This window comes from Sinocyclocheilus rhinocerous, unplaced genomic scaffold (genome assembly GCF_001515625.1).
Source record: "Sinocyclocheilus rhinocerous isolate Xijiao unplaced genomic scaffold, SAMN03320098_v1.1 scaffold1163, whole genome shotgun sequence".
NCBI classification, from domain to species: Eukaryota; Metazoa; Chordata; class Actinopteri; order Cypriniformes; family Cyprinidae; genus Sinocyclocheilus; species Sinocyclocheilus rhinocerous.
In genome coordinates, this window is record NW_015642328.1 from 612,280 (window position 1) to 639,098 (window position 26,819).

Consider the following 26,819-nt stretch of genomic DNA (forward strand, 5'->3'; position numbering starts at 1 on the left):
TAAATTTTTCCTTTCTCTTTGGAGTGTTACAAGCTCTTGGTGCATAAAGAAGAACCTGGGTCAGAGGTCCTGGTTCATGTTAAAGGGATAGTTCACTCAAACAACAAATAAATTCTGTCATCATTTACTCACCCTCATGTTACACTGAACACAAAAGAAAATCTTTATCAGAATGTCTGTACTTAAATTTTCAGGTGAACTATTCCTTAACTAGAAGGACGTGATCAGAGTTGTAGGTGTGAGCATTAATTGTCTTGTATGTTAATATTGCAGTCATTCATCTTTGTTAAAGAGGAGTTTAGGAAGCGTCCTTAAGTCAATCTGAGGCAGGACAAGAAGGCAGTACACAAACAGCCAAGCTGCCAAAATGATGTAGACAAGGTCGGACAAGGTTGTGTCATATGTGCTTTCTGGACTCGCAGCAGTCTTGCTCTCCGAGCTGTAATGAAACAAAAAGAGTGCACAAACTATAAGTCAGGTAAAAAAAAATTCTATACCAAGCAGATTAAAAATACACCGTTGCTTTAAATAAATTTATAGGAATAGTTCACCCAAAAAAGTAATCCAAGATGTAGATGAGTTTGTTTCTTTATCAGTGAATGGGTGCCGCAAGAATGAGAGTCCAAACATCTGATAAAAACATCACAATAATCCACAATTTTCCACCCATTCACTGCAGAGGGTCCATTGGTGAGCAAGTAATGTATTGCTAAATTTCTCCAAATCCGTTGTGATGAAGAAACAAACTCTATCTACATTTCAGATGGCCTGAGGATGAGTAAATGTTAAGCATTTTTATTTTGGGGTGACTCTACCTTTAAATACCATATGAAATCTGTGTCTGTTAGCTTTGAGCCTAATTTATATGCTAGTATCCTCATAGCAGTTGACTAAATCTTTAGCAGATAAACACATTTCTTTCTTTTCCAAGAAAATAAACCAAAAATATTGATGGATCATCTTGAACTGTGGTTTCAACAAAAATATGTCAACACTAGAGACAAACGCTTGTCAAGTGACTTGTCAAAATGAAACTCAAGTCAAGTAAAAGTCAAGAAAGCATCGTGTCATGTAAAATAACTGTGCAAAAACAGTTTCAGGCAAGCAAGCATGGGTGTCTCTCAATACATTGTGCTTCCATCTTTCCTAGATTACTCTTGCTGCAAACGGTTTACTCAATTACATCACTGCAGGACTGCCATTGACAACATAAAGCATGGTACATTTGAGGATTAAAAATACCTTAGGGGCGTAAACACAACCCATGCCACACCCCCAAACACACTCCTATCACAGGTACAAAAAATACACCCAGTCGGAACAAATACAAACACTCCTGTTTCATTGATGTGAGGTCTAATAAAACAGGGATGGAAGTGTTTGCCTGAACAGGTTTTAAGTGCACTGAGTCATTTAAAACTCCAATTGCTACAATGCATGAGGTAAGGGTGGAAATTGGGATTAACTGTTTCTGTAAGACAAGATAATAACAATAATACCACACCCCAGGCTGAATCACAGATACAAGTCTGTATTGCATTACAGTGTTTTTTTTTGATAACTTAGCAAAAGATTAGGTTTATCTAAATCCGTCTTGAAGATATTCAGTATGAATATATAGTTTATTACCTTTTATTTATGATGGTACTGTCCACTTTGCTGCGGTCTAAGGCCTTCCCATTTTGTCCCTAGTAAAAAGAAAACAAGAGATTGGCGAAATCAAAGAACATGTAAATTAACAGTACATTAATATAGTACCAGAAAAAAGGCTGTCAACTTCTTTAGATTTTAACTATGTGGAACCTACACTGCAAGCTGAGATCATTATATAACAATATTGTTCAAAAGTTAGAATTCAGTGCGATCTTTTTGTTTGTTTTTGAAAGAAGTCTCTTATGCACACCAAGGCTGCATTTATTTGATCAAAAACATAAAATATTATTACAATTTAAAATAACTGTTTAATATTTCAATATATTTAAAATGTAATTTATGTCTGTAATGGCAAAGCGGAATTTTCAGCTGCCAAAATGGATCTTAAATGGATATGTTTTTAGTGTCCTATGATCCTTCAGAAATCATTCTAATATGCTGATTTGAAGCTCAAAAACATTTCGTCTTATTATCCATGTTGAACATTTTTTGTGGAAACAGTAATACATTTTTTTCAGGACACTTCGATAAATTGAAAGAGCAGCAAAATGTTATAAAAACATTGTTTGTAACATTATATATGTATTTATTGCCTCTTTTATGCAATTTAATGCATTCTTGCCAAATAAAAATATGAATTTCTTCCAAAAAAAAAACATTAACAAGTCTGTAAAATTGAGGGGCACAAACAGGAACATTGTCACAAACCCTGAGGATGTGCAATCAAATAATTCAAAGAGATTTTTACATTTGACTGATTTTTGGTTGCCAGTTTGTTCCTTTGTGGTTGCTAAGGTGTTCTGACTATTGTTTAGCGGATTGCTATGTGGTTTCTAGTGTTTTCTGGGTCTTATTTACAGGCAGAAGTCAAAAGAGCCCACCCAGGAGTCTCTATAATACTCTTGTCCTTAGATACAGCTTGGATCCTTTAAAGTCTATGCATTTTATTGTCACTAATAATACCTTTTGCATTAACAAACCTTTGATTCAGTGATGTCAATGACCTTTCTCAAGTGTGTAGTAGTCAAAGGTTGGCTTGCATCCGTCACAGCTCCTTCCCTTTTAAGAGAATGACAAATTTGTTATGGCTGATAAAACACGTTTCATATGCCTCACTGAACTTTAAGAAACCATATATGGAGCCAAGTTACAATTAAGCTAATTTATTCATGACAGATTGAATCCCGGCCAAAATCAGAGTAAACTTCATGACTTCAATCATCTGTAATGGAAAACACACGTTTTAACATTAACACAACATGCTGTAAGATTAAAACGTTTGCATCATTCATCTAAAATGGATATGACCTGTTCACCAACCAGTTTTTAAAACTAAACATTAAGTACATTTAAGGCAATTTGCAATGGATCTAAGAGGCTTATGAGGTCACATCCTTCAGAAAACAGAATGCTCCCCTGTGGCTCGGGCTGAGTATCTGTAGCAGACTCTATTAATAGAGCTGTACCTCATAGCCCCAGTGTTTTCTCTGGCACCAGCGCTGATGGTCAGGTCGTCATCTGTCTTAATGAGCTCACAATGCTCAGCGGGTGAATCAGGCTCCACCGCGCCCCATTCTCCCGGGTGCCTGTCAAACGGGCTTTGCTCCTGGATATGCATGGATCCCGCTCTGTCCTAGATGGACACATGTACAACAGAGTGAATCTATAATGCAAGACTTCAATATCCAGAATACAGGCTTAAGATAATGAATTTCCACTTTAGTAATATTATCAACTGACTGTCCCTGCAACAAGTACTGAAGTATTTCAATAACTTGATCAAGTTCTAAAAAGCTAAATAATTTATATTTTACCTAGCAAGGACACATTAAATTGATCAAAAGTGATTTATAATGTCACAGATTTCTATTTCAAATAAAAACTTTCCTTTTGAATTTTCTATTCATCAAAAATCCTGAAAATGTATCATGGTTTCCATAAAAATATTAAGCAGATTCCTTGATACCAAATCAGCATATAAAAATGATTATGAATGATCATGTGACACTGAAGACTAAGGTTATGGGTGCTAAAAATTCAGCTTTGCCATTACAGGAATAAATTGTATTTTACAATATATTAAAATAGAACAGAATTATTTTAAATTGTAATAATATTTGACCATATAACATTATTTTACAGTATTTTTGATTAAATAAATGAGGCAAAAACATTTAAAAATCTTACCAACCCCTTTCTTACACTAGTATATATAGAGAGAGTGATAGTTCAGATTAACTATGAAAAAGATATACTATTTATACCAATAAATGATTTTACATTTTTAATATGAATTATATATCAGAATCTCAACCACTATCTTTTTTATTGTTTCTTATTAAATGGTCAACTGGAGACAAAGGAGAGAGAATAGAGAAATTACATGAACCAGACTCAATCTGATACTGCCCATATGAGCACCACAGCTCAATATGCACAGTAAATGCATGTGTGGCTCCAAGAAAGCCACACAAATCACTGCTTGACACTGCAACTGAACCCAACTCTACAGAGAGCTGATCCACATACTCGTTATGTGAGGGAATTGAACAGTCACACTTTATTTTAAGGTCCACTTCTTGCCATTAACTACGACTTTTGCCTCAAACCCCTAATTTGCTGCTTATTAATTGTTAGTAAGGTAGTTGTTAAGGTATTGGGTAGGATTAGAGATGTAGAATATAGTCATGCAAAATATGTGCTTTTATGCATGTGCTTTTAGTTTAAGTACTAATAAGCAGCCAATATGTTAATAATAGGCATGCTAATAAGCAACTAGTTAATAGTGAGAATCGGTCCCTATGCTAAAGTGTTACCAGTTTAACTTGTCTTTCATAGTTCATCTCAACTATCAATCTTTAATCGGGAAAAGAAAGCATGTTAGAGAGGAAAATGAATACAGTATTAGTACTTTGGGAATATTTGCGCTATACTCAAAGGACTTGATAGCAACTGTAACAGATCATTAAAGGAAAAGATCACTTTGAGGAATGAGCTGAAGTGAACTACATTTGGAAAAGGAGGTTGTGACCCTGAAAGAACTCGTATGCTGATACCACTGCTTCTGTTTGTAGGTCAGTCCGTGCATTAAACTGTGCCTTGTTTTCTAGGTCATAGGAAAGTGAGAATGAAAAATAACCTTTCTCGACTTAAATCCCTTGCCGTGGTCCTCTGATGTGTCTTCAGTGTCTGTATCTGATTCAGTAAGTGAACGCTTAGGAGGTGCCGGCTGAAGCGGAGTCATGCTGAGGGACAGGCGTAACTCTGCGGGACGTCTTTCAGGGTACCCACGGACACCAATAATAAACTTCGAGTCCTCAAAGGTGGTCTCCTCTTCAATTGGTAGTTCAGTGCTGGACACTTCTGGATGCAGTCTGTGCAGGCTTTGGGACGGTGTAGAGTCGTTTTCTCCATCATGGATGCTGGTGTCAGAAAGAGGCTCCACAAAGGTCTCAGTGATTGAATTCAGAACATCATAGTGGGAGTCCACTACTGATACAGGTCTGTTATCCTTGGCCCCTCCAGGCTCCATATTGTCTGAAACCTGAGCTTGGCTTTCACTTTTTGTATTGTGAGAAAATTCTGTCCTCCTTATGCCATCTGACCCACTTTCCAAGTGGCTCTTTCCTATAATAAGCAGATCTTCATGAATACCTTTACTCTCTCTTGGCTCATTCTTGAGATCACTTACAGTTCCGTTTAATTCATTGTTCTTTTCCCTTGGATTGTCCTCAAAGTTTCCTTCTGATTCACTGAAATGTCTCGAGTCTGAATTACAGTCCTTCTCAGTTGAGTTTAAATGGGACAGACAATTGTCACCCTGTTCGCTTGATTCAGCTGAGCTTTGTGCCACAGGACCTCCACACATATAACACACGTGATCTTCATCAGGAATCTCAACTTCTGTTTGGCTCCAATCTGAGATAGGTTCTTCTGGCTCCTCAAATACCACATCCTTCACCTCACTTTCCAAGACAGCTTCTTGTTCCCCATCACGGAGGCCACTGTTCTCGTTGGTTTCAGAATGACCATTTGGAAGGTTTTTGCCTGGTTCCTCTGTTGGTTCTTCAGCCAGATCAGCACACAGTTTAATATCCTCCTCACTTCCTGATATAGAAACCCTTTCGTACTGCAGAACTGAACATTCAGGCTCACTGTCATCCTCAAATATGAAAGGCTTCTCCTCAGGTCCATCCGTCAATTCGAGAGTGTCCCTCTGCATGGCTTCTGTATTGGAAGACTCAACATTGTCCTGAAAAGCTTCAGATTCCAGAACTCTACTCACTTCTTCATCAACAGTGGAAGTGAGTAGACTCTCATCTTCAAGTTGAGCTGTCATGGATTCCTTATTATCCTGAAAGTATCCTGAGTCACTTTCCAAACATGAAGAATCATCAGATGATGGCTTGACTTGTTCCTGGTGTTCCAAAGGATTGGTTTGGGTTTGTTCTAAACATTCTGATTTATTCCTCATGTCGTCACTGGGCAAATGATTAGCAGAGTGTTCTTCTTTCAGATCTAAGATGTATTTGTAAGCATCGTCCTCCTCAGATGGCGCAGTGGATTTGGCATGTAAACTATCCATGGAGCTGAGAGAATAGTTGCCCTCATCTATGAAAAGCTCACGGTCCAAATGATTCTCCGGCGTGCTCTCTAGTGAAAATGGTGATCCTAAATCTGAGGTCACTTCAGTGGTACCAGCAGTATTGCTCTCGATTATCGGATCCTCATTAATCCGGTGAGAGTTAGTAGTCGCGCCAAGTACCTCACTCCACGAGTCTGGCGAGTTGACAGCAGAATCCAAAGAGAACGAAGGTTGCGGAGAGCTAGTGGTGGACACGTCTGTGTTCAAGTCCAAGAGGGGCTTGTCAATTGCAGGACTGGGACTTGAACCCACCGACGACCCTTCACTCATCCAAGGTTTGTCCTCAGGGGTCTGTGGAAGGACTGGGGAGGTGATCTGCTCACGATCTTCAGACACTGAGGAGATGAAGATCTTGGGTGGTGGCTGAACAACATCTTTCTTGACCGTATAAGACTCCCTTTTCCTCTGTACTCCATTCCAAACAGGAGGTTCATTCATTCGAGCGTCGGCTTTGTTTCGCTCCAGAATATCTGATGTGTCATCCTGGAGAAAACAATAAAACAAAGCACATTTAGTTAAGACGTACAAGACTTGTGCTATATTGATGTGATGTTGTAATTCGATGAAATGTTCCTACCTCCTCAATTCCAGGAAAGTGCTCCAAAAACTGGGACACATAGGTCATTATGGACTGTTCATCAGGGGGATTCAACATCACATCTGAGGAGTTACATCACATCATTTTTAGTTAAACTGTGCAAATGTATTTCAAAACAAATCAAAGCTATATCAAATGGAAGGTAGCTGAGATACATTTTGTTACACAAGTAATACAGCGGCCCCAAAAGATATTTGGACACAGCCTCACTTGAATACTGAATATATTTTGCTTTACATAACATAATAACAAAAGTGCCATTAATTTAACATTTAAATGTAATAATTTAGCAGACACTTTCATCCAAATATATGAGAAATGAGGATCATTATAAACACTTTATCACAAGAACCAATGACAATATTTTCTGTACTCAATGCAGAGTTTAAGTAACAGACAATATGAGTTATTTAAGAATAACCAGGAGTTATTTAAATGTATTTTATGCAACTATTAACTATATTAACTATAAGAAGAGTTAATTTGCAAAAACCGATAAACTCCACTTTTAAAAAAAATGAGCCGATGTCCGTGCATTATTCTCCACATATAGCGCGATCTGAACCCTAAACACGTTTTGTCAAAAAAGGCGGTTTTGTCCACTTTCAAGGCATCGTGAGTTCACGTTTTATTGCAGAAGCCGACAAGCGCCCTTGTTGTTTTTGAACAGAAGCCGATAAGTCCATTTTAGCGAATCAGCGCGCTGTATTCAGGTCAGGTGACAAGGCTACTTTCACTTTGAAAAGACATGCTAGCTGAGAGGAGTTTCGTCAAAGCTGACTAAAAGTGATCGAGCATGGATCATTTCGACAAACTTGATGAAGATCCTCATCTGCAGATCTTGGATACTATTAGTATTGGCACCGATGGTGTTGGAGAGCTGGGGAATGTGGTTCTGGAGTTCATCAGTGCCTGGTGATGAACGGAGGTCATATGGGAGCGTAAAGCTCTCGATTCCACCCGCTTTGACATCCTGTGGCTGTTGCAAATTCCCCAACATGTTTAGAACGAATTTGGTCACATCTTCCTGTAAATCTAGCCGTAGGTTCGCATTGGCAGAAGTCATGGCTTGCAGGCCGAGTACAGTCTGAGAAAGACGCTCCACTTCTTCTTCTAATGCCTGAACTCGTTGGCTCTCATGTTGACGATCTCCATAATCTCCCAGTTGATGGCTATGATGTCCTTTCTGCCCGGGTTGAGACCATGGATGTGTCTCGGAGAACACTTCTGGTCCTAGAACAACCAAAATCACTTGTACTTGTTTCACAGTAACTCGACAAAATAAAGTAATAACAGTCTGCATCGATTTTCTTTCATTTTATGACAACTTCTAATGAAACGACGTTCAACCATTGAACTACATTGAGTTAAAGTAACAACTTGTAGCATAAACACATTTTTAAGATGATTACTCAAAAAAATTTTATTCTAACTAATTTCAACATAATTGAGTTGTGGCCCTATTTCAGCTATAACATCTAGCATAGCACATGTTTATTATTTAGAATTTCATTTCAGAGTGTACTAATCCAGATCAAATATTGCTTATTTCACTTTTCCAAATTAAGAGGTCATTTGCAAAAAACGATAAATGCCACTTTGAAAAAAGTGAGCTGATTGCCGTGCATTATTCTCCACATATAGCGCGATCTGAACCCTAAACACGTTTTGTCAAAAAAGGCGGTTTTGTCCACTTTCAAGGCATCGTGAGTTCACGTTTTATTGCAGAAGCCGACAAGCGCCCTTGTTGTTTTTGAACAGAAGCCGATAAGTCCATTTTAGCGAATCAGCGCACTGTATTGAGGTCAGGTGACAAGGCTACTTTCACTTTAAAAAGACGTGCTAGCTGAGAGGAATTTCGTCAAAGCTGACTAAAAGTGATCGAGGATGGATCATTTCGACAAACTTGATGAACCTGTGATATCTTCTTCAGGGCGAAAAAGGAAAATAAAAGCTGAAACGTTTTCACGGAACCTTGCAAAAGCAGCGCGTTAAAATGGAGTTATCATTTTTTTGCAAATTAACTCTTCATATATAATTATAATTAACTATTAAATGTATACTTTATAATTTTTTAAGTGAAACATTTTTTTTGAAAAAACTTCTAGCATAATTTGTTTGCAGATTGTTGTTTGATACCTAATGTAATTACATTCATAAATTTTTAAGTGTGACTTCAGTGTACAAATACAAATACATTTTGGGGCCACTATATATCAACCAACACTTTGATATTTACCCTCAGGTTCTAGGAGTCTTGGGATCCCAAGACTGTAGTGTGCTGTTCTGAAGGCTTCCTCAAGGTTCTCTCTTGGCGTTCGGAGCAGCACTCTTCTCATATCTACCAAACTAGTGTCAATCGACTTAATCACAGCAAGGAAAGCCAGACCACTTGTCCAGCTCTTTCCAAAGTCCTGCACAGCAACTCCATATCTGGAAGAACACCGTATAAAGCAATGCTTTGAATAAACGGCCGGTCCTAAATCTGGCCAGTCTCAATTAAAAAAATTCCCGGTGGCCACTAAAATCACTTACTTTCTAGTACGTCTCTGGACCCATTGCAGCAGGGTCTTGATCACCCTTCCATGACCTCTTGGAGCAATGGTGGGTTTTCTGTCATCTGAGGGCGTGCTGGAGTGGGAAGTGTCTGAATCAGAGCTGGTGGGTATGGATGACAGGCTGGAGGAGGAAGGGAACTGACTCTTAATGTTCCCCGTGAGTTCTTTGATCTGTAATACAAACAGGTCATTACTGAACAAGTAGACGACAAGCATTTACTCAGCGTGGTGGCAAGTCCTATCATGCTGCTAAGTAAACTCTTTGGTCCTATCTTAACGCTGACTCTGATCTCTTAAGTGATAAGAGAGTTGCTCTGTCTCTAGATAAGACTAGATAAGATTAGTGCACATTTGGACCCTAAACCAACATTATGCGATTGCCAAGAGATTCAGAAGGTGCATATTCAATCATTGGTCCATTGTTTCCCACAGCCACTTAAAACCACATAGGAATGTTTTCTGAGTTGCAATTAATCCAATGTTTAACTATTTATCCCACTAAATCCAATTAAATATACAGTTCAATTTATTAAATTTATTTTTTAAATATTACAAATATATTATTATTTAATTGTGTATAACTGTAATATTTTTATTTTTAAAAATGTATATTTTTTTCTCGCAAGGATGCATAGAATTGATCAAAAGTGACAGTAAAGGTTTTTACATTGTTACAAAAAATTATATTTCAAAGAAATACTAAAATCAAACGTCTATTCAAAGAACCCTGAAAATAAACTATCACATGTATTGCCAAGAGATTCAGAAGGTGCTGTATATGCAATTGTTGGTCAAATTAGACCTCATTGTTTCCCACAGCCACTTAAACCCACAAAGAAAAGACTCTTGAGTGGCAATTAATCCATTGTTTAACTATTCACCCCACTAAATCCAATTAAATGTAGTCTCATCCAAATGCAATGAAGATTTAGAAATAAAGAAACACACAGGTATAAACATGATTACGCTACCTGGAAAAACAGTATGATGTTCCAGATAAGCCCAAGGACTATGGATGGATTGCCATCTGCAATATCTGCTGCATCAATGCTGACTAATTTCACCTATAACCAGAAACAGATTTATCACACTTTCAGGAAAAGCATTCAGGATGTTTTATTTGCTTTTTGTGAGGATGTGCGACATCAAATGATACTTACGTTTCTTTCTTCCAGAAATGTCAATACCTTGGCGATGTTATTGAGCCTAAAAATACGATGCGAGGATGGCTTAAAGCCATGCAGCTGAAAGGTCAAAGGTCAGCATTTTCTTAGTCATTCATGGGAACAGATGAAGTAATATGATTCAGAAAATCTACTGAAATGATTCTCACCAGTTTACATCCTGAGAGTTCTTCAAGTAGAGCCATCAGAATCTTCCCATCCTGGATATCACAAAACATATCCCGCACCTCCATACGAGGGTTGCACTGCACACCAAAAAACACATGCAATTTGTGCAAAATCAAGAAAGATTATATTTCTGTCATAATCTATAAATATAAAAGGTGAGAAAAATGCAAATTATGCATTTTTAAAATGAATATTTTAAAAAATCCAAATATCAAATAATAATATAAAAAATATTGTTGCCCTAAAAGTCAGAGATCAAATGCTTCTCATTGTTTCAGAGAGTTTGCAATCAAAAGTCAGAGATTTCAATTAACTAAAATATTCAAATATATTCCTAAACTAGGTCAATTAGGTGCTTTATTTTTATTTTTAAGAGACAGAAGTGAAAAGTTGATACTTAAAACAAAACTGAGAACTCTGAGCAGTTCAGTTTCATTCTGAGTGATTTCATTTACAGAATGTGATTTAAAACAAGCCAATGTATGTATGCACATGTATGCACATGTATGTGTGTTGAGAACATTTCCCAGAAGAATAAAAAGGATATGATGGGACAACAGTGGAAACTGGACGGTTAAGGGTGAAATTTTCCACCAAAACAAACCAGACAAAGTGTAATTGTCCAATAGTGGGTAGAAGTTTTGAGAAGAAGTCAAACTCGGGGTCACAGAATAGAGTGACATTGTGTATGAAAACAAAGGATTCATCACTGAGTGTTGTCAGTCAGTATTATGAGACTCTGAAGAATGGCAGCACTACAATCTATAAGCTGTCTACAACACAAGAAGACCAGCGGAGGGCTGCCAGAGAAAACAAAAGAGCAGGCTTAAACGAGTGCAAATGTATGTGTGTTTATGTGTGTTTTGTGTCTGTCTTACCATTTTTGGTACCTAATGAAAGGAGGAGGAAAATTCTGAGAGTGAAAGTGGAAGAAGGGAGTCTCAGAGGGTAAAAATCAAAGAACATTTTTTGACAATTTGAAAATATTTTAAAATTATATTTTTTATATTGTAAGTAAAAATAAACTTAAGCAGCATTCTGAATTAATCTGAAAAAACAATAGGTAAGATATATATACTGTATGTGTGTGTGTGTGTGTATATATACAGTGGGTACGGAAAGTATTCAGACCCCCTTAAATTTTTCACTCTTTGTTATATTGCAGCCATTTGCTAAAATCATTTAAGTTAATTTTTTTTCCTCATTAATGTACACACAGCACCCCATATTGACAGAAAAACACAGAATTGTTGACATTTTTGCAGATTTATTAAAAAAAGAAAAACTGAAATATCACATGGTCACATGACACTCATATATTTAACTCAGGTGCTGTCCATTTCCTCTGATCATCCTTGAGATGGTTCTACACCTTAATTTGAGTCCAGCTGTGTTTGATTATACCGATTGGACTTGATTAGGAAAGCCACACAACTGTCTATATAAGACCTTACAGCTCACAGTGCATGTCAGAGCAAATGAGAATCATGAGGTCAAAGGAACTGCCTGAAGAGCTCAGAGACAGAATTGTGGCAAAGCACAGATCTGGCCAAGGTTACAAAAAAATTTCCACACACACACACACACACACATATACATATATATACATATACATATACACACACATACACATACACATACACATATTGTCCCACCCCATTGGACTTTTGTTGTGTTTTCTTCCCCCATGTGCTCTATGTGACCTAGTTTTCCCTCATGTTTGATTGTGTCATTTAGTTCAGGTGTGTGTCATTAATTATCTTCATTTGCCTCAGTATTTAAAGTGCAGTCTTTCCTGTTTTCCCTCGTCCGGTATTGATGTGATTGTGAATGTTTCCCTACGTGTGCTCCTGCCTGTCCGTCCTGGATTTACCCTTGTGTGGATTTATTAAAAGACAATTTGCATTTATCTTCATCTTCTTCGTGCGTTTATATCACCGTAGTGTGACAGAATACCGGACCAAGAAAAAATAAAGGAATGGAATGGGCGGCGAAATTCTCAATCGACCTGGTAACGTTCACCCTGGGATTTACTCGTCTTGCCGTCACGTCCTTATTTGACGATGAGATGCTGAAATCCCTGTTCCGGATCGGGGTAAATTACCATCGCCCCGTGGACCTCCCAGACACCACCAGACTGAACTGGAGGGCGTCCTACCCCGATCCGGAACACGACAGGACCCAGAGCCCTGCCCACCATCACCCCGCTGCGCGGAGCAAAAGCCCGAGCCCACCGATGACTGAGAGCCTGAGCCCGCCGCGACTGACGAGCCATCGCATAATGGAGCAACAGAGCTGAGAATTTTCCCGGAGCCAGAGCCAGTGACGTCAGACCAGGTGCAAGAGCCGGCTACAGAGCTCATCACGGGGGAGATCGCTATGGACAGCGAGAATGCGGAGGGAAGCTCCGCCCACTGCACCATGGCTGAGGGTGAGCCGAGCTCAGTGGACTATGATTGGGATGTATATGTAGACATGCCCCCTCTTCTCCTGCCTTCGCCTGAACTCTCTGCCTGCCCTGAATTATCTGCCTGCCCTGAACTGTCTATCTGCCCTGAACTATCTGCCTGTGGGACAACGACCACGGAGGTCATTACATACATATATCATAGACAGCTTATAGATTGTAGTGTATATACACACACACACACACACACACGTGTGTGTGCGTACATATAAAATAACACACTCATTTTTTGTGACAATTAAGTAAAATTTTTTTTTATTATACTTAGTATTCATTCTTACGTTTTAATTAACTTTGTCTTAATAAAACTGTATTTTGAAAAACTGTAAAACTGTAATTAAACTGTATAAAACAGTACAATACATTTAAACCACTACTTCCCCAAAAAACATTTCCTCGGGCCTAATATTCTTCCTACAATTTAGGTTAATGTTTCTACCTCATGCATAATTAATACTAAGAAATTACAATTTCCTTCATTAATAATTCAGCAGAGAGACAGAGGCATTCATTTCCTGTTTGTAGTAGGCTATTGTGTTACCAGCACAAAGACGGCTTGATCTGTGCACAACGACGAAAATCTGAAATCTATAAACTACATCTACTTGGTTCAAAGGATCCAAATGAATTTTTACTGACCTTCTCTAGATGTAGATTCATCCATCTGGTGAATGTTCTCTTCTGCACCACCTCCCTCTCAACTGGAAGAGAAACAAAAACAACAGCGTCACGTCAGTGGAGGTAAATGATGCACAGAGATGAAACGGCAACGGCAAGAAGTTGCTTCATCTAAAACAGCAGCTCTGTGTCATTAATCACACGTGGCCTGACGCAATCGCTCACTTGTGAGCACACCATGGCAACAAAGGCCAAACAGAGCACGGTCATTACAGTCAAAGTGGAATGACCAGTGGCCATAAACGGCAAACCTCCACTGAGCCGTTTTATTTAATGAGCAGCCAACGGCAACTTGTGCTTGTCTTTGCATTATTACACTAAGAATGCACTAACACTTCAACTAACACTAACTAAATCTAAATGCTTTACACTGTGCTGCAAGTGTAGTGCTGACATGAAGAATAAACATTAACGCACTCTAGCCCAGCATGTATAGTAAGTATACAATAAATCAGTGAGGGCGTTATAATATACACAGTTTCACACAACAGTTATACTTAATATGCTCACAATATCATGAAAATGCCTTAAACTTTTTTATTTTGGTAAAAATCATAAACTGTTTATGCAAATCCCAGTTTGAAATGCCTACATTTTTGCCTTTCACCCCAATAACTATTTGTTTGTAAACTGCTTTATTGCTATTTTGTCTGCTTATTTGTGAAACACAAACAGAACAAATTTGTAAATCATTCAGAAAATTTTGCTTGTCACACTCAAAAATTGTCACACTCAATTCAAATATAACATTTACATTGAGTCTGACTTGTTCCAAAAAATTTTGAAAATTGCATAAGCAAAAACAATTAGCACTGCATTGGAAAATAATAAATACATGCAAATTTATTCCCCAAATTACAATATATTTTACTTATCTATTTACCTTGTGCAAGTTAACATTTAGAAATATTCAAGCAATGTCAATTACACATAATACTTAAGAAACAATGTTAACAAATAAATAAATTATACATGTGCCTTAATATCTTATATCTTAATTTGAAATATATCTTAATTTGTGGCTCTTGCACTGACAAATACTTAAGCTCTTTTACAAAACAATATTAAAAGAAATGGATTCAGATTAGTTCTATAACTGATGATTTATCTATAATTGATCCTTCTCATGTTGCCACAGAGAATGATGGGAAATGTAGTTATTATACAAGCCTGTTGCCTCATAAACCAGCTAACTGTGCATCGTCTGTAGGGAGATCATACTGTACATCATTTTTTTCCCAGACATATCCTGGCCGGGATTTCAAAATTGCATAAAATGTCCAAGTTTTGGCTTTTGTTTCCCTATTGTTTTCATATCTGTAATGACTAAAAAGTAGTCAATTGTCCAACTGTGGCATGTGAGAAGGTGGGATCTACAGAGAACAGTCAAAGCAATACAAATATATAATGTATGAGAACTGTAAAGAGCATGTCAATAGGAAAATGAATCTAAAACCTGGACATTTTAGGCAATTTAAAAATCCCGGCCAGGACATGTCTGGGAAAAAGAGAATGTATGGTCACCCTATTTTCTGTCATCATTCTTCATCAACAGTACAAAAACCATGTACAAATAAAATCACATCTCACTTATGACCAGTAACAATTTGCTTCCACTGTGAAAAAGTTAATATGGTACCAAGTGGTGACTATTACTTCATGTTTGGGAGGAAAGGTCACATGGTTCTTTGGCCCTTGTGTACACTCTTCGAAATAAAAGACATCTGGCCTAGAGAGATGGTGGCAGTCGGGGAGACTCCCATGAGACTGTGCTTGATTATATGATCCGTCAGGCAGAGCGTCTACACCGTCTACCTCATGATGAATGGCTTCTTCTCAAGTTTTCTCTTCCCCTGCCAGCGGCTCATTTGGATTCTATAGGTGTGCACACACAAGAAACGAGAAGATCCTGATGGGGATATCACTGGAGGCATGGCTTTCCTCATTCATTATTCACTGCCAAAACATAAAGGCTCCATTTGCTGGAATCAATAACTGTGGTCCAAATGCCATGATGGAATAATGACCGAACAGTCTAACGGGAAGTCTAGGCATGTCGCCACATACATTGAACTCAACAGCACAATAGTGCACATTCAGAGAGTGTCCAAGTTGAAACACATTTAATAACCCCATAAATGCTTCACAGTTGAGCGCTTTCTTAATAGAAGTGATTTTGGCAGATAATTAATTATTCAGAATACAAGCCAGTGTTTGGATAATGTGACCCCTGTTAAATGTCTCCTTGAATTGAACTAGTGCTAAATTACGTCAACTAAAACGCTGTTTTTTTACACGTTTATCTACGTTTTCCATGTGACTTCATATCCTTCCATATTGACAAAAAACATAGGTGCTACCAAATCCGTAATGCAAAGTTTAATGAAAAAACACAGTGTTTTGCAATTTCCTGGCTTCCAAGAACTGGTTCTTTCTGGTCGGCCCTAATAAACAGTTACTGGTTACTAATGGCTGCTCTTGCATTACCAGCCCCAGTATGACATACTGGCGGCTGGTTAAGTTTCGATCACCTACAGTGCTTTAGCTGTTTTGTGAAGCACAAAAACAAATGAAGTCTGTTCATACTAAAATATGCGACATGTGTACATATGCATCATCCAAACATCTTTTAATGTGTATTTGATTGAGTTTATGTACCAAATCATGAGTCACTAATTGCTAAATGGTAGATATTAAAATGCTGCACTATTTTGACTAAATAAAAAATAAAACATGATGGTAAAGTTAATATAAATGTAAAAAACGTATAAATCCAAAATCATTGATATGGTACCAATATTCCTTAGATTTCTCATCTAGAAGTTGAACACAAGAAGATGTACTGTGTGAACGGTTTCTATGATATTAGAAGGTAATACATGTTTGTGTACTACATAAAATCATAAACGAGATATGAAACTAGATAATAACTTTGATGTTCAGTGAAGCAATATCAATTTTACAGAACTACAAAAGCAATCCCTTTGTAGAAATCATAAAGAACATTAACACACCAGCCTTCATTTCTTTTTTTCCTGCCAAATGAACTATAAAGCATTTCAGGCCAGGGGCCCCAGTCAAGAACACAGTCCTCTCCATCTTTCTGCACAGACCATGTCTGTTTAATGAGGGGGCCGTCTTCCAGCTCCAAAGAGCCAGTGCTCATAAACACAAAAGGCCACTGCCTGGCTGCACGGGACAGCTTTGAGCTCTCAAGTATGACAGACGGGCCTGAACTCTGGCTGTCTGAAGGTTCAACATGAGCAAAGCTGGAACCTTTCATGAAAATGTCTTCGTTAGGACAGTTAGATTGTTCTGCTGTGATCAGCAGTTCTGTTTGTGACTCTGTTCAAATACCAAATTTATGAACACCGCTGATTAATCTGAAGACTTTTTCTTTGATTGCCTGAATATTCCATCAGAGATTACAATGGGCCATTCTTTATTTTTCAGCAATTATCATTACTGTAGCAGCAAGTTTTAGTGTTAAATTTTTTTAAATAAGAGATATTTGCATTAAGGTAATGACAATGAATATATTCTTAATTGTCATAAAATGTCACAATTCAAATTATTTATCCTTTGTGCAAAAATAATTATATATTTCTTTCTTTATATTGTGTGAAAAATTACGACTGAAATGCATGAAGTTACCGAGGGAAAAAATTATGTAAATTTGCTTTTTATATATACAGTATATAGAAATGCATTTTTCAATCACTAATGGATTGGAGGTTCTCTACATCTAATCAATAATGAAACCATTAATTAATAAACTGACTAATCAATATTGAAACAGTCGTTTTCATTATCGTATTTTATAAACTATTTAATCATTTAGTTGTTGCAACCCTAATTAATGTTATTGAATATGTCAAGGGCTGAATGAATTGATAACAACATGGCTTAAGAAATATGCTTTGAGTTTTTTCATATGCTAAGTATTAGCTGATTTGCAATAATTTTGCTTAACAAAGCAAACTCTGCTCTATTTTCAGTTCCCAGTGAACGGCTCCTACATGTTCCCACATATCACTTAATATTACATGACAAAGACACATTTTTATTTTGCCCAAAGTCTGCACTGTGAGATCCACAGATGTTCACTTCATAGAATAAGTAGCTTTGTGTTACAATGACTGTACATGCTCTTCAAAATAACAATTCACAATCAATCAATCAATCAATCAAGAAATAACAAAGCTAAAAACTAAAATCCTTCCAATAAGTGAATGTCCATGAAAACAATGCTTTGTCCAAACAGAATGACATAATATTTTTGGTGAAATGCAAATGCTGTGGGAGAACCATCTCTCTGATATATAATTATCGTTCTCTACATCTAATCAATAATGAAACCATTAATTAATAAACTGACTAATCAATATTGAAACAGTCGTTTTCATTATCGTATTTTATAAACTATTTAATCATTTAGTTGTTGCAACCCTAATTAATGTTATTGAATATGTCAAGGGCTGAATGAATTGATAACAACATGGCTTAAGAAATATGCTTTGAGTTTTTTCATATGCTAAGTATTAGCTGATTTGCAATAATTTTGCTTAACAAAGCAAACTCTGCTCTATTTTCAGTTCCCAGTGAACGGCTCCTACATGTTCCCACATATCACTTAATATTACATGACAAAGACACATTTTTATTTTGCCCAAAGTCTGCACTGTGAGATCCACAGATGTTCACTTCATAGAATAAGTAGCTTTGTGTTACAATGACTGTACATGCTCTTCAAAATAACAATTCACAATCAATCAATCAATCAATCAAGAAATAACAAAGCTAAAAACTAAAATCCTTCCAATAAGTGAATGTCCATGAAAACAATGCTTTGTCCAAACAGAATGACATAATATTTTTGGTGAAATGCAAATGCTGTGGGAGAACCATCTCTCTGATATATAATTATCTCTCAAAATCCTCAGATTTGTCAAATATTATAAGAATCAAATGCAATTCAGATAAAGTAACTAACAAAATCATTTAAGTCTCAGTTACCAGATTCATTATCGTTCAGTCAGAGTCTGTTTTCACCTGATAAATACACAGAGACTCAGAATCATGTGACTCTTATTTGCTTAACATGCAAAGAATGGGTTTGCCAAGTGAGATATCATCCAGCAGGAAACCAACCATTCTTGCCATCAGGAGACAATGTGAATTTTAAACAGGAACGTTTCCCATATATGGTACGAGAGGGGCATAAAATAGAAACCACCAGTCAATTATGTAGCCTTCTCATGAAAAGGGTTTCCAAAAGCACAACATAAGAGTTTGATTTTTGCTGCAAGCAAGGAGGTCTATATAATCTGTTACCCTTGCCATTCATCTCAATGGAAGTTGATGGGCTGGTGCAGGATCCCCAGAAGTATACAACAACAGAAAAATGTTCTATAAAAAGCTGTTGAAGAGTCAGAAGTTACAAACTCTGTATGTTGGGTAACAATGAAATACTGTCAGAAAAACAAGCCAAATTGCATGGTTATAAATGCTACTGCATTACATTTTGCCAGCTACTTTTACAGGAATACAGGAATTTCCCTTGCGGTAATTTTGAGTGGCTCAATAGAGCGGTATGCGGTATTATCGCCATATATATATATATATATATATATATAATCTGTGTGTGTATGTGTTACGATATAACGAGCCGAGGTCATATTCAGAAACCAATGAAACTGAAACCAAATAGCGTTGAAACAGGAAGTGAAGTAAACAGAAGAGAATGACAAAATAACGGTCCACATAACAGAACATAAACCTCGTTCTAGACGGGCTGTCAGCCAGTGCAGTTACATTGTTGTGCCACAAGGTGGTGGAAAGGGACTGTCTTTGAGTGAGTCTTTAAACCGTTCATTCAACTACACGTTCAAAAACGCTGATTCATTCATTCAAAGAGACGTAATGAAACACGCTGTTGAAATCATTTTAACTTTGAGTGCCACTTTAGAAGGCTCAGCTGACCAGCTATGCGTCGATGCTAAGACAGAGATTTCGCTTTCCTTGGACATGACAACTATTCAGTACACATGCACGAAGTGTAAAACGAGAAGGGCATAACCCTATGAAAAAAGAAAAAATGGCTGTTGCTGCGGTTCTTGCATTCCTCTGCGGTTTGCTCGTCAATAGTGCGGTATTGCGATATTGCGGTTATCGCGACAGCCCTAGCGTTTGCTTGAATTTGCTTATTTGGGTAGGCTGCCAATTTAATGGTAAGCCTATAGGCATATACAAAAAAGTGCAATAAGATTTTTTTTCTTCTTTTTTTTTGCCAAAACATAAAATATAAATTCACTCATTGTCCCCATATTGGCAGCTACGTAATATTTAATTTCACACAAAATGTGATAGCATTATGATTAGCTGGGCTTGAGTGCCAATTGGGTGGGCATTATATCGTTATACTACACATAAGATATCTTTTGAAATGTATTTAGGGCTTTCCATATACAAGTTAAATGGTCAAAAACTCTACTGTGTTCATTTAAAAGATGGCACACAGGATAATGTCACTGAGTCATGCTTCAGTTTTTCTCAAACTCTGAAAGCAGCCATTGTGAGCATGTCAATGTTTTCCTTGGTCTAAATAAATACATTTAGAGACGCTTGGTTCTTCTGTCTCAATCCTCTGTGGGCTACAAGTACTACAAAGAGAGCTGCTGCTTGTGTACTTTACATGCCACACTACATCCCATGTGTTCTGGTCACATTTCATGCCAATAAGACATATTTTGCATAAAGAAAACAAAGACTATTTTCAAAACTGTTAAATTTTTTGCATTGTAACATTCTTCTAGTGCTAATTAAACAGATTTTTCTCCCAAATTCTCATTAAAATGCTCATAAAACAAGTGTTTTTTGTTAGAAAACATTATTCTCGTTAGATTATCTTCACTGTAACAGCAATTTTTTAATGTTAAAAAATAAAAACAGTAAACAAAATAAAATAAAAAATGTATTTAATGTAAGTTGCTTTGGATCACAACGCCTGCCAAATGCATAAATGTAAATAGAAGTTTTATTCTTTTTTATTTTTTATTTATTTTTTGCATTACTGTAATGACTAACTAATATGTCCATACAGGTGCATCTCAATAAATTAGAATGACGTGGAAAAGTTCATTTATTTCAGTAATTCAACTCAAATTGTGAAACTCGTGTATTAAATAAATTCAATGCACACAGACTGAAGTAGTTTAAGTCTTTGGTTCTTTTAATGTAATGAAAATGTCACAATGCAAATATAAAATAAAAATAAAATAAATCCAATGAAATGTGAAGCATTTTGCAGCATTTAGGCCTACTCCCAGATAAAAGAAGTGAATGCTGAAGCATTTACATGCTTAAAAAAATGGGACTAAATGTCACAATTACATTTGTTTCAGAGGCTTAAAGACTTCAGTGTAAACTGCACTTTTCAAGCATCAAACAAATCGTACCTCTGTCCCTAGACTGGGAATGAGATAACTAGTCAGGCTGTGCAATGTCAAGAGAAAACAGCTTACCTCCGATCACAGATGTGCAGAATATATAAACAGACGAAGAGAAATAAATATTTAACATTGGTGGGTGAATGAAGAAGTGTACAAAACATATTCAAAAATCAGTTTGACAGCATATATGTTTATAACACAAAATGTTAGCGTTTAGCTCTGAGTATCAGGAGAAGAGGTGTTATTGTTGGACAATGGCTGTTATCTGTCAGCCGAAAGAGTTTAATTAATCCTTTCACAAAAGCCAAACTCTACTTGACACCAAGAGACTCTTATGCAAGAGCAATTAAAGCCTGTTTCTCTCCCTAAGCAAGCTGCAGTGAATAATGTACAACTAACCATGGAAAAAAAAAAAACTTTGACTCTTGACGATTTGTGTATCACAAGGATAAAACCAATGCAGAGGCCCTGAGCTTTTTATGCAACTCATTGATTATCCAACGATATTCTGTTTAAGAGTCAAAGCATGGATGTGTTATCATGATGAACAATGCTATTCATTTAAGTCCAAGACATTACACCATATATTTGCTTTTGAATAAGACTTCTATCATCGTTCTATCATGACGACTGGCCAATCAGGAAAACTAGGCTCTTTTAGACAATGAGTCTACTTATAAAACTGACAGAGCCAGCACAGGTTTTACAACACGGATACTATTCATCACTACTGGGCTGTCAGAAACACCTGCAAATAATAATATAGCTTTCTTGATGTTCTCATTACCTAAAACAGAAAAAAATATGTTCCTAAAACAGAAAAAAAAAAAAGTTCTGCAACTACCCAGAAAAATCACAAAATTAAAAAGTCTTCCTGTTTACTTCTGAGTACAAAGGTGAGTTATGGAATATTGACAGCTTGAAGGATTTATAAGACAATTTCATTATACACTTCCAATCTATTTATTTTTTGACACCAAGTATAATAATAAATGTAATAAACATTAATAAAATATATTGCTTTCTCATCCAAATCTCACCTACACAATGCTATACAGTTGCTAAAATGCTATTCACTGTAACTCTATAGGATTCTTTTGTTTTATCATCTAAAAATCATCAAAGTATAATAATTTAAGCTGCATAATTTGAAGTATGATTCATAGATTTCCTTGGAAAGCATCACTAATAAAATACACACAGTTTGCCAGGCCACTGTCTCCATGACACAATCAATTTGACAGCCTAAACTGATGCTGCATAGCAGACTATAACATCCCATAAGCAAAGCATGATTAAAGCAATACCACAATTATCCATTTTCAGATTCGCCAGTAACTGGCTTGGAAACTATAGAGTTAACAAGGCTTACATAATTTCTCAGCTGCAGAGGTTTCTAGCACTCCTCCTTACATGCAGCCTATGTCAGGAGATTCGCTCATACGTGCTGGAGAAAGTACCGGCTAAATATAGATAATGGTACACCTATAGTATGGCTCTCCTTCAGCGATGACACGGCTCTAGATGTCTAGTGCCAAACAGAATCCCTAAGATCTAAATAAGGAGGATTGTGGGAAAGGGCAGTGATATTCCGAGGTCCTTTAGACACGGTAATAACTCTTATCTGAGACTCTTCAAGTAATTCCAAGAAAATATTGAACTATGTTTGAAGCAAAACAATAGGGAAAGCACTTTCAAAAAGTACATTACATTTTAGTGAATGATGCATTGCATTGTATGGATTCCCATTAGAAAATACATATGAATGCTGGGTTTTGAGGGTTAGTTCATCCAAAAATGAAAAAGCTGTCATCATTTACTCACCGTAAATTCATTCCAAAGCTATATGACTTTCTTCTGCGGAACACAAAAAGGTTAATAATGAGTTAATGATGACTGAATTTAAATTTTGGAGCGAACTATCCCTTGAACCAAACAACATGCCACACAACGAGGATGAACTACTTAGATTGCATCATATTTCACGCATAAACAGGGAACAGAAGGGAGGACTTTAAAGTGAGTTATCAGAATTGCTGCAGCTGCCTGAGGAAAATTACAGATAAAAATGGGAGAGTAACGGAAAAGACAGGGAGATACGGTCCTGCTTTCCAGACGTTTCTGCAAACTCATAGCAAAGACTTCTACCCTACGGTCAACTCTTCTTGAAAAGCCTTCTAATGTAGAACAGCGCTTTCCAAAAAAAGTGCCTGTAAGTGTGCATGTGAAACAGAGAGGGAGGGGACACTTCAGCAATTTCTCATTCAACACTTCATATGAAAATCTGTCCTGCTTGACAACTCTAAAACAATTTCGTCCAGAGAGAGCCCAGTATAGTCGCACTGATCGCTACTTTATTGCACTTTTTCTACCCTAGCGCACACTGGCTCTGTTTCAGCACTTCAGAACGCTTCAGCAGATGTGGAAATATTAAAGGTACTAAATACTGCCATCATCAGCAGCGCTCTGCTTCGTGGCAAGTGGTTTTGTTTTATCACCGTTTTAGAAGATTCATAGACCTTTACTTTATGACAAAAAGCACTTACAGACCAAATACAAACACTGAATACAAACAGATGCTTTCCTAGAAGCATACTCTTTGTTTTTTCCTGCTTTATTCGGTCTACGCTAAAAAATGATGGCGTATAAAGAACTTTCACTCAGAAATTGTTACTAAATTTCATAGATAAGGAAAAGCACAATAAAAAAGCAAGTAACACATTAAATTAAATGCAAAATCTTGTAGTAGAAAGACTGAAATAGTATTTTCTTCATATTTCATTTTTTACAGTGTAAATAAGACATGAAGCATACAAGAGTCTAAAATATTCAAGCATTATTTAGGAGGAATAAGGTGATATGGAATTTCTTGGCCAATAATGATAACAGATAATCAACAGTTTGTTATGGCCAATATGACAACACAAATTTTACTTTTTACATTTTAAGATGGAGCAACTGCTAATTGGTAACTGGTTTATTCATTAGAATTTTTTAAAACATTAATAATGTTAAATTAAGGACATTATAATGCATATATGTTATTTAACCAACTCTCAAAACCTGATTTGTTTAACTGCTGACAAATTAGAAGTTTTGAGTTTCATAATTTGCTAAATATGATGACTATAATTATAATAGGAAACTGTAAAAATATATAATATTTAGATGTCTGATTTAGTTTTAGTTTTTTAGTTTAGTTTAAGCAATGATCGGCTGTACCTCTATCTGTATTATTAATAATAATGTAATTTCTCAAGTTACCACCAAATAATGTATTGGCCCATTATTTTGTGCAAATTTTAATTTGGAGAGGAGATAACATGAGGTAAGAACCATGTGTGAAAGTGTGTGCACTGCACACATGCACATTTAATACAGATATGGATTTTGCCTCCTTTCCAAAACAAACCTGTGGCAGTCATGCGCTTAGATGAGTCACTCAAAGTGACAGAATAAAGCACTCAAAGGCCCGACTATGGGAACACTGCACTGAAATTCCAGTGGTCCAATGCAGAGGGCATTGCTCTTTCAATGAAATCAAGATGTTATGTAATCTGCTTCCAGCATCTGTTTTCTGCAGTGTTTCGTTTATATTCTACAGTAATTTCTGCCACTAAGCCCTATACAAGCCACATTACATTCTAAATCCTTATTGCAATGAACAGCACTAGGCCACAGGAGCAGAGGGCTTACATTCAATCTGAAAGTTCATCAGAGAGCTACTTTACAGGCCATAATGTTCATTTTCTTCTGGCATGACATATTTTTAGTCATGCAACCTGCAATACTAAACACATAAAACAGCCCTAAAATGCCACCGCCAACAATGAGCAGCGATTAACGGTTCACATTAGGGTTGTGACGGTGAGGAAATTTTCCCACCGGTTAATCGACGAGTGACAACACCGGTAATACCGGTATCACCGTTGGGGTTGGAGGGGGTGGTTAGTTCGTTTGGGTTTCCCTTTTTTCTTCGCTTTCAAATGGCTTGTAAAAGTGCTGTGCGAATTTTACTTTCACTTTCAAATTAGCGGCAATTCGGTCAATGTCAAACTCAAAACTTTTATAATTATATTAAATAATTATTATAATATAATATTAAATAAATAAGAAACGAATGTTTAAAGGGGTCATATGATGCGATTTAAATTTTTCCTTTCTCTTTGGAGTGTTACAAGCTCTTGGTGCATAAAGAAGATCTGTAAAGTTGCAAAGACTAAAGTCTCAAATCCAAAGAGATATTCTTTATAAAATGTTATTTGTACTTATTGTATAAACTTATTTTTTTATAATAAATTATCCAGTAGCCTCACACTAGTATCTAATGCTTGTGCTCAAGTGCTAACTAGCTGATGGGTTGCCTGAACAAAAGTTGACTAACATGATATCTGTCTTAATTCAAAGTCAAATAGGTTTCGGCATATTAAAATATTAACAAGTCATCTCAAAAATTCAAAACTCAGTGACAGTGAGAGGCAAAAAAATGTCAACTCTGTTGTATGTAATGACCTCTGTTGCTAGTGTTACTGGAAATCACCAACTGTCGCTGAAAATCAATGTAAATGTAAATCGCTGTGTATGTAAACAACCCAAAACTAAACTTATACAAGAAAAAGAAAACTAGTTCATCTACATCTCACTGTTTCACTATCATCAGATCCATTTGGTGTATCTAAATACTTAAGTAACTAACGAGACTGAAAAATACTACAGTCAATATAGGTCAAAGTATTAGTATTTAGAAAATAGGTATGAGCAAAAAAAAAATGCATTAATGAATGCATGTTAAAATGGCTTGCCATAATGAAACACTAAAGCGCAACACTGTTATATCTCGCCGGTACATTGTTACATGTACTGTAAGTGTATCGGTTTTTCATAGCGAAAAGTGAATGGAGACATTGAATCGACTCCAGTTACTTTCTATAGAAATGTTCGTGTTCATGAAATATTTATACTCTTTTACCCATCCCATGCCTCTAGCACTCTTACCTTGCAGATTCTGTACACGGATGTCGCTGATCTGCCCGATCAATTCCTCCCGTTCAAACCAATCACCCCGTTTGTGTCCAGCCATCTGGATCAAACAGAGAGTCGCTCGTTTTATGAAGCTCCGGTACTGTGATTTCGATAGATTTCTCTCTTATAAAGTGCTCTATGTGGCGGGTGGCCAGGCGGTGGCCATGAGTGGAGTTTGTGGGGGTTTCAGGGGTCTGGATCCGAGGAGATGCTGGTGTTCGGCTCCCGCATTGTTCCAGTAAAGTTACTTTGATTCCTCGTGACGCACAGGGAAGTCTCTCCAGCGCAGCTTGGAGGAGGAAAATGAGAGGGAAATGTGCGAGGAAAAACCACCTGGTTAATGTTTGCAGGAATCTCAGTGCACGCCCACACTACCTCTGATACTCTGAGGACGG

General features: G+C 36.8%; 1 protein-coding gene across 1 annotated transcript; it reads right to left on the reverse strand.

Annotated features, from left to right (window-relative positions):
* Window positions 1-55: 55 nt before the first annotated feature.
* Window positions 56-26,819, reverse strand: LOC107755781 (calmin-like). Its single transcript, XM_016572692.1, has 13 exons — window positions 26,398-26,819; window positions 13,913-13,974; window positions 10,788-10,883; window positions 10,615-10,698; window positions 10,426-10,518; window positions 9,432-9,625; window positions 9,136-9,329; window positions 6,876-6,958; window positions 4,793-6,781; window positions 3,120-3,286; window positions 2,634-2,712; window positions 1,630-1,688; window positions 56-439 (listed from the first exon to the last, which is right to left on the reverse strand). The coding sequence occupies exons 1-13, from the start codon at window positions 26,480-26,482 to the stop codon at window positions 274-276; spliced, it is 3,351 nt and encodes a 1,116-aa protein (XP_016428178.1). The 5' UTR covers window positions 26,483-26,819; the 3' UTR covers window positions 56-273.

Bases quoted from the DNA above. Each gene is read 5' to 3' on its own strand.
- LOC107755781 (XM_016572692.1), bottom strand. From the start codon at position 26,482: ATGGCTGGACACAAACGGGGTGATTGGTTTGAACGGGAGGAATTGATC. The intron at 6,782-6,875 runs GTAGGAACATTT...TGTTTTCTCCAG, and splicing joins ACTTTCCTGGAATTGAGGAG to GATGACACATCAGATATTCT. The intron at 1,689-2,633 runs GTTTGTTAATGC...TCTTTTTACTAG, and splicing joins TTGACATCACTGAATCAAAG to GGACAAAATGGGAAGGCCTT.